Source organism: Euleptes europaea, chromosome 12 (assembly GCF_029931775.1).
Source record: "Euleptes europaea isolate rEulEur1 chromosome 12, rEulEur1.hap1, whole genome shotgun sequence".
Classification (NCBI taxonomy): Eukaryota; Metazoa; Chordata; class Lepidosauria; order Squamata; family Sphaerodactylidae; genus Euleptes; species Euleptes europaea.
In genome coordinates, this window is record NC_079323.1 from 5,359,268 (window position 1) to 5,377,985 (window position 18,718).

General features: G+C 45.9%; 1 protein-coding gene across 1 annotated transcript in view; it reads left to right on the forward strand.

Annotated features, from left to right (window-relative positions):
* Positions 1-2,299, forward strand: part of CAPN5 (calpain 5) — a 62,383-nt gene extending 60,084 nt beyond the window's left edge. Inside the window, exons 11-12 of the mRNA XM_056858312.1 lie at positions 381-514; positions 2,117-2,299. Coding sequence (XP_056714290.1) covers positions 381-514; positions 2,117-2,299 — 317 coding nt within the window. The remainder of the gene's footprint in view (positions 1-380; positions 515-2,116) is intronic.
* The last annotated feature ends 16,419 nt before the right edge of the window (positions 2,300-18,718 follow it).

Below are 18,718 nucleotides of genomic sequence, written 5' to 3' on the forward strand. Positions count from 1 at the left end.
CTACTAGCAAAAATGGATACTAGTCATGATGCATCCCTATCCTCTCCAGGATCAGAGGAGCATGCCAAATATATTAAGTGCTGTGGAACACAGGCAGGATGGTGCTGCGGCAGCCGTCTTGCTGGTGGGCTTCCTAGAGGCCCCTGGTTGGCCACTGTGTGAACAGACTGCTGGACTTGATGGACCTCGGTCTGATCCAGCAGGGCCGTTCTTAGGTTCTTATGAAAGAAGTGAGAGAAAGGGAGGCAAAGGAGTTCCAGGCCAAAGGGGGAAATTGGGAGAAATGGGAGGATTTCTTTAAGAGTCCCAGACAATATTCCCGCAGATCAGGGTAACTGTGACCGTCCTCAGCCTTTCAGCAGCCTTTTTTTCCCCCACAGTGGATCCCTATGTGATCATTAAGTGTGAAGGAGAGAAGGTTCGTTCGCCAGTGGTGAAGAATACCCAGACGCCCGAGTTCGACGTGAAAGGCCTTTTCTACCGCAAGAAGCCGGGGCAGCCAATCCTCATTCAGGTACGGCCTTCCTTTGGATGGGAGAGGTGTCAGGAATGCAAACGGTACCCTCGGCAAACCGAAAAGCAAGCGACAGTCAGAGTCTTGAAATGGGCAGCGTGCTCCTTATCTCTCTTTCAAATTTCAGTTTTCTTGCGCGTTATCCTCCAGTCCCCACTCCTCCTCGGCTCTTATCTCTCTTTCTATTCTGTCTACCTTTCGTTCTGATTTGTAAGAAAAGCCATCGAATTTTATGCTGCACACAGCATCCAGCTCTCTAAGAATGCATTTTTCTCTAGTGCCATCCTAAGCAGAGTTACGACAGTTTAAGACCACTGACATGAATGGATGTGGTACGAAAAGAACACCTCTATGCTAAATTAGTTCAATCACACAAAAAATCAGTATGGGAAGCCAAAATATAATGAAATCTATTTCTAATACTATTTTACACATACAATGAAGAAAATGACGATAGTCCGATAATGCACAACTTGCTAAGACACTTTTAAAGTCCATACAAATCAAAGGATCCACCCCAGTCCGGCATGGGTCCCAAGCCGTCTTTGATCAGACTTGCTACTGTTTGAACAGACTACTGGACTTGATGGGCCTTGGTATGATCCAGCATGGCTTGGCTTGGCTTGGCTTTCTTGCTTTCTTTGCTGAAATTTTTTATAAAACAAACAAAACAACAAACATACACATTCACACAGTCTTTTTTTCACCCTTCTCAGGGCTCCAGTAAACAATTGCCTTTTTCAGAAAATCGCATGTTATAACATTAAAAGAAAATCAATCTACTTAATGTACTGTTCTATAACCATTGCCATTATATCTGCTTTTATTATCCTAATTATTTCATTTACTACCCCATTATCAGAGGAGGGAAGGCAGCATGGTACAGTCCGATCTCGTCAGATCTTGGAAGCTAAGCAGGGTCAGCCCTGGTTAGTATTTGGATGGGAGACCACCAAGGAAGTCCAGGGTTGCTATACAGAGGAAGGCACTGGCAAACCACCTCTGTTAGTCTCTTGCCATGAAAACCTCATAAGGAGTCACCATAAGTAGGCTGCGACTTGACGGCACTTTACACACACATACCCCATTATCAACTTAATTTTTTTTTGCAATATTTATTATAACTGTTCTTAGTTAAACTTCTTCTCCTGATCTGGCTTTGCTACACTTTCTATATCTACATTTTTAATTCATATGAGTCAGTTATCTAATCTTTTCAGCTTGTACCGTTTAAGATGTACATATCACTATACATCTAAATATTGATATCTACTAACTTCTAATTTTCTATATTACACCTTAAGTTTTGCATATTCATAATAAGACACCCATTTCTTCTGAAATTCTTCCATTGTTTCTCCTTTTAACAAATTGGATCATTTTGCCTTCACTGCATATTCCGCCAACTTATCTTGCCAACTTTCCAGCTCTGGGATGTCTTTTTGTTTCCACAGCAGGGCTTTTCGTATGTTCTTAAGGTGCTGCTGAACTCTTATCTAGCTGTTCTACCACAGGCCGACACGGCTTCCCTCTTAAACTTGGACCGGAGGGTGCGTTTCTCGCCTGATTCATCCATCCTTCCTCCTGTTTCTCCCCCTTCAGGTCTGGAACCATAACCTTATCAGCGATGAGTTCTTGGGCCAGGTGTCTCTTCCAGGCGACCCGAACGACCTCCAGTCGGTCCACATCCTCGGCCTCCAAGACAAAGGAAACAAACGACCCAGCGAACCCCCAGGATCTCTGAAGGTGCACCTTCTCACCAGCGGCACCCTCACCAAAATCTGAACTTCTCAAGGACTTTTCCTCCTGTGCCATATATAAGTGTATAGAATTTTGCAAGATGCAGTATATACATATATATGCCTGCAGATGTATACGGACACATGCATGCGTTCAGTTTCAAAAGGGGGACCAGCTCTTTTTGTTTTCGAGGGGATTTTATTTTTGGTTTTTATAACAAGGTGCCTTTTTCAGAAGCCAAAACGCTTTTTTGTTGACTGCATACAAGGCGTAGTTTGCGTGGCTAAGCAGCCGGCAGCAGGGGGGCGCGGGGAAGGCCTCGAACCAATCTCGGTCTTTTTGTGGCAGGACCAGCCTTAGGATCATGCCACGGGGGGTGTATGTTTACACAGAGAGATGTGTCTCTCATGCGCACATGTGTGGGTTGGGAGTGTGACCCCGACCCAGAAAAATATATTGCCAATTTCACTGAAGGGCTCGTTCTTAACTGGCATATTTCCTGTCTGTGTTGTTAGCGTGGACCAATAATCCTAAAGGGGAATGAAGGTACTAAAATGTCCAGTAAACAAGCCTCTTGTCAAGTAGTGTCCTCTGTCTGGGAGTATTACTTGTTAATGATTTCTAACATATATCTCTTTAAATGAAATTACCCATATTCAGGTTGCTAATTCACCAGGGTATGTTCCAAATCATATACAACTTAGACTTGCAGCTGTTTACATTTGTAATTGAAACAGAAAACTTACAAATGACACATCATAGTTAATACAGTGGTAGTCCCAAACAAATATACCAAAGCTAATTCAACAGGTAGTGTTCTGTGTTACAGATTGTGTTCTGTGTTGTACACACTCAAACCCCAAGTCAAATAATATATTTCAAAATAAATTATTATATTTGGAATTTATTTTGAAATTTATTATTTGACTTGTGGTTTGAGTATGTACAACACAGAACACCATCTGTAACTCAGAACACTACCTGTTGAATTAGCTTTGGTATATTTGTTTGTACATTATTATATTATGTACATTATATTTGGAATTTATTTTGAAATTTATTATTTGACTTGTGGTTTGAGTGAATTAGCAACCTGAATATGGGTAATTTCATTTAAAGAGATATGTGTTAGAAATTATCAACAAGTGATACTCCCAGACAGAGGGTACTACTCGACAGAGGTTTGTTAGCGTTGACGTCAGAAGATGCGTCCCGCTACCCCCTGAGTTTCCAAGGACAGATTGTTTGACTCCAGGTTGAGAATGGGATGAAGGACAGGAAGAGGCCATGCTTGCCAGAACCCTGGGGGAAGCCGCAGAAATCTGCCCGCATGATAGCGCCTTACCTACGCGCTGATTTTGTTTGAAACTGCTGGGTCTTTAGCTTATTGGGTAGGTGTGTACGTAAGGGTGTTGTGACTGCCGCGTAGGGTTGCCAACCTCCGCTCCTGGAATTCCAGCAGATCTCCAGACTACAGAGATCACTTTCCCTGGTGAAAATGGCTGTTTTGGAGCGGGGGGGACTCTATGGGGTTACACCCTATAGAGGTGCTCACCCTCCCCAAACCAATTCTTTCTCTTCCTCCTTTCCGTAGTCCGCAATTAGTCTTTAAAGTGACATCTTTAACGTATGGCTAGTCCTCCGTAGTGAATCCGGGACCTTCTGTCTGCAATGCACAGGTTCTGCCGACACTCGGTCACAGTCCAGAGATTGTCCATATGTGGAAGCTGTAAAATTGCCATCAGGAATTTTAGTTCTGCACCCCTGATTTCTAGGGTTGCCAACCTCCAGGATGGGCCTGGATATCTCCCGGAATTACCTCTGATCTCTAGACAACAGAGATCAATTCCCTTGGAGAAAATGGCTGCTTTGGAGGGTGGGGTCTGTGGCATTATGGCCCCTGCTATGCTCCTTCCCCAAACCCTGCCTTGCCCAAGCTCCCTCTCCAGGAAGGTCCCAACCTGAAGTTGGCAACTCTGATTTCTAACAATATGGCCTGTTTATCAGCTCTTTTTTAGGCTCCTGGCCTCTTCGTTCAGGATGGCATTATACACTAAAAAAGACAATCGTGCAGCAGTAATATGGCCTGTTTATCGGCTCTTTTTAAGGCTCCCGGCCTCTTCGTTCAGGATGGCATTATACACTAAAAAAGACAATAGTGCAGCAGAGTCTTGCTAGAGCATACCACTCACCTTGTCAGTTGGGACTTCCAGTTTTTAATCCTTTCCCCGCATTAAGAAATGCCCTGCATGTAGAAACCTAGTGTGGCAGGAAGAATGGCCCTAGTCTGAGCTCCCCCCCAAGGTGCTAGTTTTCTACTTGCAAGGAGAGGCAGTTGGTATGCTGCAATTGGAAGCGCACGGTTCCATGAAGGGCTATGCCATGAGCTGCCGCTGACCATGTAGGTCCCCCTGATTACTGCAGAAGGTCAATACACGCACAAAAAGACAACATTAGATCATCTCTCACAACTCTGAGGGTACCACATCTGTATTTCATGAGGAAAGGGGGCATGGAATTAAGCCCAGGAGAAACAAGCCATAGCACCAAGAGGGGAGGGATCTAGATGGTTTATTGGGACCAAAATGTCTTAAATATGTTTTGTTTTCTTTCAAGATAACAGCAGCAACCAAGGCTTAATTGTGATAGCCATAAGTTCTTTCACCTCTGGTACCCCTAGAACAGATGGGAATATTGTTGAGTTATTAAGCCTTCCCTCCTCCCTCCAATGGCTTTGTAACCGTTTAGGCATAAAATGGGTCTAAGGTTGCAGAATGATCAGTGCAATGGCGGCTATTCCCGTGCTTGCAAAGTGACCCTCCGCCTCTGGATGGCTCCTTAAGGGACGCCTTTGATTCAAGATCCACTGGGGCCATCCGTCGTTTTGTATCTCATCACTCGCACTTTATCCGATAAAATGCTTCATGACAGGTATGAATGCAAATTTTTTGGGGGGGAGGGGAGACGTCTTGATTTACAACGTTTTAATAGCATTGAAATAATCAACTGGCTGTAAGAGAATCTGCAGCTGAAAGCCAAAAAATGGAACAGATGCTCGATTGTATCAATAAATACTTGACTCCGGCTTTGCCTCTTATTTTCCTCCCCCTCAGTCGAAGGCTTTATGGTGTCGCACGCATCTTTGGCACACAAACACCCGCAGGGGAGTGGGAAGTGGACATGAAGGTAAAGATAAAGCAAGCCATCAGGTTGCAACGAACTTATGGCCACCCCTCCTGAAGTTGGAGGGTGAGAGATTCAAAACCGATAAAAGGAAGTATTTCTTCACCCAATGCATAGTTAAATTGTGGAACTCCCTGCCCCAGGAGGTGGTGATGGCTGCCAACTTGGAAGGCTTTAAGAGGGGAGTGGACATCTTCATGGAGGAGAGGGCTATTCATGGCTACTAGTCAAAATGGATACTAGTCATGATGCATACCTCTTCTCTCCAGGATCAGAGGAGCAGGCCTATTACATTAGGTGCTGTGGAACACAGGCAGGACAATGCTGCTGCAGTCGTCTTGCTTGTGGGCTTCCTAAAGGCACCTGGTTGGCCACTGTGTGAACAGATTGCTGGACTTGATGGACCTTGGTCTGATCCAGCAGGGCTTTTCTTATGTTCCAAGTTGGCAGCCATCACCCCATCCTGGGGCAGGGAGTTCCACAATTTGACGATGTGTTGTGTGAAAAAATACTTGCTTTTATCTGTTTTGAATCTCTCACCCTCATGTTTCAGCAGATGACCCCATGTTTTGATATTATGAGATTATATTGAAAGCTTCTGCCCTGAGAATCTTCTAAGGTTCTACGGGACTCGAATCTATTTTTTGAGAAATGAACGCCGCACACCCTTAGTATTGCAGTTATGTGATTTTTTTTCCTTTGCCGAATACAACCATTTACGTTTTCTATCCCACAATGAACAACCGGCACTGGTTCTGATGCAGTTGATGATACATGTAAAATATTTTTTCCCCAAAATAAATAAAACACAAATACCTTTAAAAGACGCCAAAGACCTTTACAAAAAGGAATACTTCAAAAAACAGCCGTATGCTATAAAGCAGCTTTATAAGCAACAACAGATAAAATAGAATAGTAGCTTACAATCAATAAGGGTTGATTAGAAACTAGCCCATCGCTCAAGAGAGGTAATTATATTTAGCACAGGATTTGTGGGGGCCTCTGCCCGAGGGTGAATTTTTCCAGGGAGGCAGTAAGGGACGGATCAATGCAAACCACCGCTGGGGAAAGGCACAACTTTGCCTAGCTAATTAGCAATAATTCTACTAAGGAATCTCTGGGGGACTTTTTAAAAATCCCATTGTTTCGTTAGTTGTAATTCAACAGAGATGTAAATTCTTCCCCCCGCCCCATAAATTTATGTCCCACTTGTGGCCACCAGGTGGTGGTATCATGCTTGTTAATACCGAACATGGGGTGGTGGTCTTACTTATGTTCTGGTTTTGTGAGGATTTCAGTCCGGACCCTCTCTCGGATTTCTTTTGGAATATCATCTATGTGCCGAGGACACCCAAAGTTTCATTTCTTTGAACAAGCCACCAGAAGAGAGCGATTTTCACCCTGGGCCAGTCTCTAAAGCATGTGAAGCTGCCTTGTACTGAATCAGACCACCGGTCCACCCAAGTCAGTATTGTCTACTCATATTGGCAGCAGCTCTCTAGGATCTCAGGTGGGGAACTTTTACATCACTGACAACCTTTTCCTCTGAGGAAACCCACGAGAGACCAATGAGTCTCTGCAGGATCTGGGCTCTGCTACTCCTCAGGAGTAGAAGAGCTGCCTCAGCTTGTGAGATGAGCCTAATGCTGGACTTGGCATCACCTGTGAGGAAACCCTTATATAAGCCTGCAGTGAGGTTGGAGATAGTGTGGGGTTAATTTGTATGTAGACCTGCTGATTTTTAAAGTTTTTATTCAATCTCAGAGTTGGAAGGAACCTTCAGGGTCATCTAGTCTGACCCCGTCAGTGCAGGAACTACAACTATCGTGTCCCCGACAAGTAGGCATCCAACTGATACTTAAAAACCTTCAACGACAATCCACCAAATCATGAGTGAGGCTGTTCTACTGTTGAACGTGGGGGGACATGATTGTTCTCTTGAAGTATTTGAAGGGCTGTCACATAGGGTGAAAACACATGGTCGCTTTATCCTCCTTTAATCCCTGTTTTAACCAGGATCGAACACACTAAGCGAAATGCATGCGTTCGATCCTGGCTGAAACAGGGATTAAAGGAGGATAAAGTGACCGTGCGTTTTCACCCTTAGAGGAGAGCAGGGAGCTGTTCCTGTTGGCGGCAGAGGAGAGGACTCCCAATAATGGGTTTAAATTGCAGGCCAAAAGGTACCGGCTGGATATTAGGGGGGGAAATTTGCAGTAAGAATTGTTCGACAGTGGAATCAGCTACCTAGGGAGGTGGTGAGCTCCCCCTCACTGGCAGTGTTGAAGCAGAGGCTGGACAAACACTTGCCAGGGATGCTCTAGGCTGATCCTGCATTAAGCAGAGGGTTGGACTAGATGGCCTCTATGGCCCCTTCCAGCTCTATGATTCTATGCCTCACTGTCAGGAAGTCCTTCCTCAAATTTAGACCACCTTGCCAGTGGTGTGAATATGCATTGCCGATTCTCGGAACTTGGTCTCCTGAACCTCACTCATTTTTGAACTTTGCTTCTGAGCTACATTGTCTGGCTCTGGATTTCACTTTAGACTACAAGATGGAGGTTGGCAACCCTAGTGAGCGACCAAAGGCCTGATTGAGGCAGGAAGAAGAAGAAGAGTTGTTTTTTATATGCTGACTTTCTCTGCCACTTAAGGAAGAATCAAACTGGCTTACAATCCCCTTCCCTTCCCCTCCCACAAAGACACCTTGTGAGGTAGATGGGGCTGAGAGAGTGTGACTAGCCCAAGGTCACCCAGCTGCCTTCGTGTGTAGGAGCGGGGAAACAAGTCCAGTTCACCAGATTAGCCTCCGCCGCTCATGTGGAGGAGTGGGGAATCAAACCCGGTTCTCCAGGTCAGAGTCCACTGCTCTTAACCACTATACCACGCTGGCTCTCTCCAAAATGTGAACATTTGGGGTTTCTTGTTTTATTTTATTTTTGTTTTACACCGAAACTATTTTTCACTATTGTTATAAGCTACCTTAACTACAAGGAAAAGCGGGATAGAAATCTTTTAATTGATAAATAATAAGTAAATAAACCCTGCCTGGTTTGGCCCATGCATGTGAAACAGAGAGCCAGCATGGTGTGGCGGTTAACAGCGGTGGTTTGGAGCTGTGGACTCTGATCTGGAGAACCGGGTTTGATTCCTCATTCCTCCACATGAGCGGCGGAGGCTAATCTGGTGAACTGGATTTGTTTCCCCACTCCTCCACACGAAGCCAGCTGGGTGACCTTGGGCAAGTCACACTCTCTCAGCCCCACCTACCTCACGGGGTGTCTGTTGTGGGGAGGGGAAGGGGAGGTGATTGTAAGCCAGTTTGAGTCTCCCTTAAGTGGTAGAGAAAGTCGGCATATAAAAAACAACTCTTCTTCTTCTTCAGTCACCTATTGCAAAAAGAGGCGATTCTCTGAGTTGCCCTGATATTGAAGAGCCAGGAGAGGCATTTAACTTTTGTCTTTCCCTTTAAAACACTGATTCCCAACCAGGGGTCCGCGAGAACTAAATTAAGGTCCGCGAAACAAAGTTATAAACCCATAATAAATTAACATTTTCAATTAAAAGTTCTCTATTATAAAAATATATATTCAAATATTATTCTAAGTTTAATGTTTAACTAACAGTTAGGATTAAAGTTTATTTTCAAATTCTCAGAATTTTTATTTTGAACCTTGGGGTCCCTGCAGTGGTCCCTGGTCAAAAAAAGGTTGGGAACCACTGCTTTAAAAGAAAAAAAAAACTGGAGCTGTTCAGTTCCCACCATCCCCTTCATTTCTGCCCTGTAAGCTCCCTGCTCAACTCCTCCCCTTGGTAAGAAGGATCAGCGGTTATGAATGGGAAGCGATTGAAGTGAATCAGGTATTCTGCGTGCGACTGAGGTCCAGAGAGCGAGCGAAAGAGAAGAGGGGAAGGGGAAAATCAAACATCCAAGCTATGCATTCATTCCCCCCGGACCATCTTGACGGATCTCTGCCCGAACTGAGCTCCTTTTGAACACTGGATCCTTCTGAACAATAGTCCGTCAGCTGTCAAGTCGGGGAGGGTTCCATGTACCACTAAGGTAAGTCTGGACTGGTACAGTACAAGTAGTCTGGATTTCCTTTTTAATTCATACGGATTTGCTTCCAAGCCTCTTAGAGCCGCTGGCATTGCTCGGCCCCGAGCATCGGGAGTGCGTTATCGTTCCCACACCGTTTTCCCATGGCTGTACTGTGCAAGTTATCCATTTACGCAGGGGGTTGTTTCTTTGGAGACGATTTGACCTAAACAGAGTTGAAAAGGAAAGTTGAAGTGGAACTCCTTTCCCCAGGATGTGGTGATGGCTGCCAGCTTGGAAGGCTTGAAGAGGGGAGTGGACATGCTCACGGAGGAGAGGGCTATCCATGGCTACTAGTCAAAATGGAAACTAGTCATGATGCATACCTATTCTCTCCAGGATCAGAGGAGCAGGCCTATTCTAGGAGGTGCTGTGGAACGCAGGCAGGATAGATGCTGCTGCAGTCGTCTTGTTTGTGGGCTTCCTAGAGGCGCCTGGTTGGCCACTGGGTGAATAGACTGCCAGACTTGATGGACCTTTGTCTGATCCAGCATGGCCTTTTTTATGTTTTTATGTTCTAAAGGTTCTTTTTGGTGAACGAGTCAAATAATTGGAGCCAGGTAGGGTTGCAAACTCCAGTTTGGGAAATTCGTGGAGATTTGGGGAGTGAGCCCTGGGAAGGGCAGAGTTTGGGGAAGGGAGGGACCTCGGTGGGGTATAATGCCCTAGAGCCCACTCTCCACATCAGCCATTTTCTTAAGTGGAATTGATCTTTCTAGTCTGGGCATCAGCTGTATTTCCAGGGGATCGCCAGGCCCTGTCTGGTGGTTGGCAACCCTACAGCCGGGCGAGTATGGTTGCTTTGCTTAATTGAAGGGGTGAGTCTCGTGTTCTTTGGTAATGTCACAGAAGACTTTGGGGGAGGTTACGATGCAGTGTGGCTTCCTTGTGTATGTGTGTGTGTTACGTACCGTCAAATTGCTTCCACACATATGGCGACCCTATGAATTAATGACCTCTAAAACATCCTATCATTAACAGCCTTGCTCGGGTCATGGCTTCCTTGATGGAGTCCATCCCTCTCCTGTTGGGCCTTCCTCTTTTCCTGCGTCCTTCAGCTTTTCCTAGCATTATTGTCTTTTCCAGTGAGTCTGACATTTCTCATGATGTGACCAAAGGATGACAGCTTCGTTGACACCCCTGAAAATTATTGGCACTCCAATTTAGTCTCTTGGGCACAATCAAATAATGAGTACTGTTGTTAGTGCCGTGGGTTAACTTTGAGACTTCAAGGGGACTGTTCTCTACAATGTAGTAGCTTTTTAGTTGCGGAGCATTTAGTCTTGGAGCGATGGGGGGGTGGGTTGCTGATGTGTGGTTTGCTGCAGCCGTGAATCCTCGCCTCCCTCTAGACCTAGGGTTGCCAGGTCCCTCTTCACCACCGGCAGGAGGTTTTTGGGACGGAGCCTGAGGATGGTGGGGTTTGGGGAGGGGAGGGACTTCAAAGCCATAGAGTCTAATTGCCAAAGTGGCCACTTTCTCCAGGTGAACTCATTTCTGTCGGCTGGAGATCAGTTGTAATAGCAGAAGATCTCCAGCTAGTACCTCCAGCTGATACCTTTTGTTATTCTTAGACATGCATATGACTTTATATTAGCATAGTACATTTAATCAACTTGGCCATCGCGCTGTGTTTCCTTTTTTGATAGTACCTGGAGGTTGGCAACCCTACTCTAGACCAGGGGTGTCAAACATAAGACCCACGGGCCAGATCTAGCCCCCTGAAAGCTCTTATCCGGCCCGCGAGCCAGATGAGGCAGCCCCCCCCACTCTCCATCTGGGCTGGTGAGGCATGGCCAGGCCCAACCAAGTGACACTTACATCATATCCGGCCCTCGTAATAATTGAGTTCGACACCCCTGCTCTAGACATTACTAGAAGCTTGTTAGGGAGTTAAGCTCACTGGGAGGGGCCCTCGGGACTGTCCCATCAATCAAAGCAGCTGGTTTGGTGGGTGGACTCTATGGGCGCTTTCACACCTGCTGAACAATGCACTTTCAATCCACTTCCAATGTACTTTAACGATTGTTTGCAAGTGGATTTTGCCACTTCACACAGTAAAATCCAGCTGCAGAGTGCCTTGAAATTGGATTGAAAGTGCATTGTTCCGCAGGTGTGAAAGCACCCTAATCTGGAGAACTGGGTTCAATTCCCCACTCCTCCACATGGTGCGGTGGATGCTAATCTGGTGAACTGGGCTGGTTTCCCCACTCCTCCACATGAAGCCAGCTGGGTGACCTTGGGCTAGTCACAGCTCTCTTCGAGCTCTTTCAGCCCCACCTACCTCACAGGGTGTCTGTCGTGGGGAGGGGAAGAGAAGGTGATTGTAAGATGGTTTAATTCTTCCTTAAGTGGTAGAGAAAGTCAGCATATAAAAACCAACTCTTCTTCTACATAAGAGAGGGCCTTATTGGTGGCAGCCCCATGATGATGGAACGACCTCCCCAGGAACCTGCACCTGGCGGGTCCTCACTATCAATCTTTAGGAGGCAGTTGAAGACGGGTTTATTTAGGACTGCATTTGATTAAAGCATCCCTACATTGTGCTTTTAAGATTTTGGTTTTATTCTTTTAATGTTTGTTTTGCCATCAAGTCAGAGCTAACCTATGGTGACCCCATAGGGTTTTCAAGGCAAGAGATGTTCAGAGGCGCTTTGAAGAGGTGTGTTTTAGTCTATGGCCATTTATGCTTGGTAATTAGCAGTGCATTCCAGGCTGAAGTGCCCCGCAAATTTTTTTGAGTTTTTCACGATGAACCGTCATTTAGGAAGTGACTGGGAAGCCGGCACATACCTGCTTCGCATTTCTTAAGAGCCCCTTTAAAGCGACTTTTTGGGTTTGCTCCGCCCCCGCCTCAAAGAATCCCCTCAAGGAAGCATGCAAAATCACAGCCATGTGTTAGCTATGCAAATGGAAGGAACGAACGAGTGGGCGGGTGGTGGTGGAATTTTTCCTTTTGCGTCGGGACCATGAATAGGCATTTTAAAAGTCGCATTTAAAAAAAGCTTTGATCAAGCATCAACATTGACCTTGCATAAATGGCCTACATGTTTTCTCTATGTTTGTAAACTACCTTGAGCTCTGTAAGGAAGAAAGGAGGCTAATAGATGTTTTAAATAAAATAAATTTAGTGTCCTGGTGCATTTACCGCTAGCTCAGAAGTAAAAACTGTCTCAGGGAAAATGCCATTGTGTGTTTTCTGCTCACACTTTGCGAGGATCTCCTAGAAAGGCACAGCTTTCTGTGTATCATTGTTTAACTAGGGTCGGGTCAATACCAGACAGCGGGGGGTGGGGGTGGGATTAATTTACTGGAAGAATCTGTGTTTGTCCTGGTAGCAGCCAAGAGGACAGACAGGCCGTGGATAAGGCAGGTCAGGCCGTTTATAAATAACAGCATCACAAGATGCTTAGCAAAGTTTGCGGAAAGAAAATCCCGGCAGAACAAAGTCCGGTTCAGCAAAGGGATCGGAGGGACCAAGAACAATGCATCTGCTCCCGACAGTAAACTGATGGCATTTCCGATGCTGCAATATATCCTCAAATGGTTTGCAGTAGGTAAACAGCATAGGTGTATGTGTGTGCGTGATGTCAAGTGACAACTGACTTATGGCGACCCCGTAGGGTTTTCAAGGCAAGAGATGTTTAGAGGTGGTTTGCCATTGCCTGTCTCCGCGTGGGCTGAGAGTTCGGACTCGGAGAGAACTGTGACTGGCCCAAGGTCACCCAGCAGGCTTCATGTGGAGGAGTGGGGAATCGAACCCAGTTCTCTGGATTAGAGTCCGGCCATTTTCTCCAGGTGAACTGATCTCTGTCAGCTGGAGATCAGTTATAATAGCGGGAGCTCTCCAGCCACCGCCTGGAGGCTGGCAGCCCCAGTTGTAATAGCAGGAGATCTCCAGGCCACACCTGGAGGTTGGCAACTCTAGTAATTACCAGCCCCAGGTTGGGAAATACCTGGAGATTTTGGGGGCAGAGACTGAGGAGGGCGAGGTTTAGGGAGGGGCTTCATTGCCATAGAGTCCAATTGCCAAAGCGGCCATTTTCTCCAGGTGAACTGATCTCTGACGCCAGGAGATCAGTTGTAATAGCAGGAGATCTCCAGCTATTACCTGGAGGTTGGGGGAGAAAATAGACACCACTGTACTAGTATCAAGAGATTGGGAAATCAGTACAGGAGCAAAGAATACTTATAAGTGCAAAAACTATTTATATGCTACCGTGTCTAATACAATAAGCACTCATAAATACACAAAATGAATTCATACAGTTATATCAAATATACAGACCCATCTCTAGGATGGTAGAAAATAGAAACAGTTCAATTCAAAGGTGCAGTCTCTCTCAAAATATGCACATCAATCTTCTGTATTCATCTCATGCAGGTAAGTAAGCAGATGTAATAAATATTAATTCAGGAGGAATAACTTCATGGAGGATACGGCCGTTTCAAATTCTTTGCGATTTGAATTCTTCATCAGTCCTTCAAGCATTTTCCTCTTATATTACACATCTTGATAATAAATTACAAAGTGCTGGATACAGGATAGTTCCCACGAAGGGTAACATTCACAAATGTAGCCAACTCCAGCTATTACCTGGAGGTTGGCTGTACAAATAACTCACTCTACTGTAAGTAGTGTTGATACAAATAAAACAGTAGTAGGCAAAAGTAATAAAGCAATAGGCAAAAGATAGCAAGCAGCACAAACAGCAAAGCTGTCACTGTATTGCAATAAACATAAACAGGCAAACCAAGCTAGGAAACCGAGGTTACAAAGCGAAGAAGTAGCAAAGGCGATAAGAATCAGCTAAGTGCTGATAATAAGTGCAAAAAAGTTCATGTAAGGCGTGGAGTGATTTTCTAGTCAATTTCAATGTATCTTTCCAGGCAATAGAGATCAGTACACCAGGAGAAAATGGCTGGTTGGGAAGGTGGACTGTATGGCATCCTTCCCCATTGATGTACCTCCCCTCCCCAAACCCCGCCTTCCCCAGGCTTCACCCCCAAATTTCCAGGTGTTTCCCAGCCCAGAGCTGTGGGGGGGGGGTCCATGGAAATAGGGTTGCCAATCTCCAGGTACTAGCTGGAGATCTCCTGCTATTACACCTGATCACCAGCCAATAGAGATCAGTTCCCCTGGAGGAAATGGCCGCTTTGGCAATGGGACTATGGCATTGAAGTCCCTCCCCAAACCCTGCCCCCAAAATCTCCAGGTATTTCCCAATCCAGAGGTGGCAACCATACCTCTCAACAGTATTGCATATTCTGTCTGTTGCATTATCAACACTGGAGCCCTCTCTCTTGTGAGGCGGCGGGTCCTTCATCACTGCCCGCCCAGTGCCCACACCACCATAAGAGCATAAGAAAGGCCATGCTGGATCAGACCCAGGCCCATCAAGCCCAGCAGTCTGTTCACACCGTGGCCAACCAGGTGCCTCTAGGAAGCCCACAAGCAAGACGACTGCAGCAGCACCGTCCTGCCTGTGTCCCACAGCACCTCATATGATAGGCCTGCTCCTCTGATCCTGGAGAGAATAGGTATGCATCATGACCAGTATTCATTTTGACTTGTAGCCATGGACAGCCCTCTCCTCCATGAACTTGTCCACTCCCCTCTTCAAGCCTTCCAAGCTGGCAGCCATCACCACATCCTGGGGCAGGGAGTTCCACAATTTAACTACACGTTGTGTGAGAAAATACTTCCTTTTCTCAGTTTTGAATCGGTCACCCTCCAGCTTCAGCAGATGACCCCACGTTCTGGTATTATGAGAGAGGGAGAAAAGCTTCTCCCTGCCCACTCCCTCCAAACCTTCCCCATCTCCTGCTTTCTCGTTTGTGACTTCACAATCCTTGTGTTGCCATGGAAGGGATTATTCTAGCGTGAACGAAAGCTCTTTTTGGCTCGCCGGTTCCCAAAGCCTCTTCTGGAAACTGCGGAAGCCGCCTCGGAGCGACGGCAAGAGGGAAAGAGCTCGGGAGGTAACTTCCAGTCCTCTTGCAACTTGGTCCGTCTTGTTTGTCTTGGAGAATGCCAGCCTCCGGTAGAGTTGCCAACCCCCAGGTGGGGCCTGGAGATCTCCTGAAATTACAACGGGTCTCCAGATGGCAGAGGTCAGTTCCCCTGGAGAAATGGGCTACTTTGGAGGGTGAACTTTATGGCATTATACCCTGCTAAGGTCCCTCCCCTTCCCCAAACCCCACCTTCCCCAGGCTCCACCCCCTTAATCTCCAGGAATTTCCCAACCCTGAGCTGGCAACTAGGTTTGCCAACCTCCAGGTGGTGGCTGGAGTTCTCCCGCAATTACAACTGATCTCCTGCCGATAGAGATCAGTTCACCTGGAAAAAATAGTCGCTTTGGCCATTGGACTCCATGGCATTGAAGTCCCTCCCCAAACCCTCCCCTCCTCAGGCTCCGCCCCCAGATCTCCAGGTATTTCCCAACACAGAGCTGGCAACCCTATTCTGTGTGCAGATAGGGAAAAGTGCTTTTGCACAGGATGCTTGAACGGTCTTTTCAAAGGTGTGAGGGATTGTACGATAGGGGCTAGGGTGGCCAACCTCCAGGTAGTGGCTGGCGATCTCCTGCTATTACAACTGATCTCTAGATGACAGCGATCAGTTCACTTGCAGGAAATGGTTGCTTTGGAAGTAGGGTTGCCAGCTCCTGGTTGGGAAATACCTGGAGATTTTGGGGGGCCTGAGGAGGGCGGGGTTTGGGGAGAGGAGGGACTTCAATGCCATAGAGTCCAATTGCCAAAGCAGCGATCTCCTCCAGGTGAACTGATCTCTGTTGGCTGGAGATCAGTTGTAATAGCAGGAGATCTTCAGCTAATGGAGGTTGGCAACCCTATTTGGAAGTTGGACTCTATGGCATTATACCCCATTATACCTCCCCTTCCCAAACCCCGCCAGGCTCCACCCCCAAAATCTACCAGAGAAAACAGATAGCATTATAAAGAGATGCATTGGTTCTGGCTAACTAATCTCATTTCTGGGAACTACAGTTTGGTCGAAAGGTGTGTTTCCCATGCTGCACAGCGCATATTAGCTTTATTCTCAAGTTTCTGAAAGGATGAAAGAAAAAGCATTCTTCAGGGCCTCTTTTATGAAAGAAACCTCAGATTAGATTTTTCAGGCAAATCTCATAGAATCATAGTTGGAAGGGACCACCAGGGTCATCTAGTCCAGCCCCCTGCACCATGCAGGAAATTCACAACTACCTCCCCCCACCACCACCCCCTGTGACCCCTACTCCATGCCCAGAAGATGGCCAAGATGCCCTCCCTCTCATCATCTGCCTACGGTCATAGAATCAGCATTGCTGACAGATGGCCACCTAGCCTTTGCTTAAAAACCTCCAGGGAAGGAGAGCTTACCACCTCCCGAGGAAGCCTGTTCCACTGAGGAACTGCTCTAACTGTTAGAAAATGCTTCCTAATGTCTAGATGGAGACTCTTTTGATTTAATTTCAACCCGTTGGTTCTGGTCCGACCCTCTGGGGCAACAGAAAACAACTCGGCACCCTCCTCTATAGGGCAGCCCTTCAAGTACTTGAAGATGGTTCTCATCTCCCCTCTCAGTCGTCTCCTCTTCAGGCTAAACATCTTTCAGAAATGTAGTTTTCTTAGCTGGAGAGACAGTTCTTTGAATCTTTGCAACAGGGCAGGGAAGTGTAAAGGCGGCCTTTGACACAGCCAAGGTGGTCTGTCGAGACGGGGCTGTAATCCGAGGACATAATTTCCTCTGGGACTTAATCCCTGTCACCGAGGGCTGCCAGGAATGTTACCTGAGGAGAAGCAGTTCTCCAACTAGGGGAAAAGCTAGTGAATGAGGTGTGTGTGTGGGGCGGGGGGAGATGGGATAGATCTATACAGGGGCCGAATGCGGTACCCCCTGCTGTGGGAACTATAAAATACACCTTGGGTGATGTCTAGCTTCCATAAAGACACCGAAAAGATTCAGACATAATTTTTGTATGACATTTTATTATTATTTTATAAAGTAGCAATATAAGTGTGTGTGTGTGTGTGTTAAGTGCTGTCAAGTTGCTTCCGACTCATGGCGACCCTATGAATCAGTGTCCTCCTGTCTTTGACAGCCTTGCTCAGGTCTTGCAAATTGAGGGCTGTGGCTTCCTTGATAGTCCATCCGTCTCTTGCTGGGTCTTCCTCTTTTCCTGCTGCCAACGTTTCCTAGCATGACTGTCATTTCCAGTGACTCTTGTCTTCTCATGATGTGACCAAAATACGATAGCCTCAGTTTAGTCATTTTAGCTTCTAGGTAGGGTCAGATCGGGCTTGGCTTGATCTATAACCCACTGATTTGTTCTTTTGGCCGTCCACGGTATCTATAAAACTCTCCTCCAACACCACATTTCCAAGGAATCTACTTTCTTCCCATCAGCTTTCTTCATTGTCCAGCTTTTGCACCCATAGATAGTAATAGGGAATACGATGACATGGATTAACTTGGTCTTGGTGGCCAGTGACACATCCTTACACTTCACAATCTTTTCTAGCTCCTTCATGGCTGCCCTTCCCAGACTCAATCTCCTTCTGATTTCTTGTCTGCTACTTGATTTCTTGCTGGTATGCTTCATTATTTTATGCTTGCTGTTTTTATTATTTTACTATACTTTTCTAACTGTTGTTGTTGTTGTTACCTTTGTTATTTTATGCTTGCTGGGTTTTGTATGACATTTTATTATTATTTTATAAAGGAGCAATATAAGTACCAAATGTTATACATTAAAATACTATTTGATTTCTTGCTGGTGTTATTGTTGTTGTTGTTATCATCATAATCATTATTAGCTTCATTTTTTATGCTTGCTGTTTTTATTATTTTACTATACTTTTCTAAATGTTATTATTATTATTATTAGATTTATTTTATGTTTGCTGTTTTTTGTGTGACATTTTATTATTATTTTATAAAGTAGCAATATCAGTACCAAATATTATACATTAAAATGCTACTTGCCGCTTTGGCAATTGGACTGTATGGCATTGAAGTCCCTCCCCTCCCCACCCTCCTCAGGCTTCGCCCCAAAAACCTCGCACCGGTGATGAAGAGGACCCTGGCAACCCTACGTGTGAGACAGGATGCTGGACTAGATGGGCCTTCACTGGTCTGATCCAGCTGGGCTCTTACATTTTTTCTTTTTTTTTAATTTTTA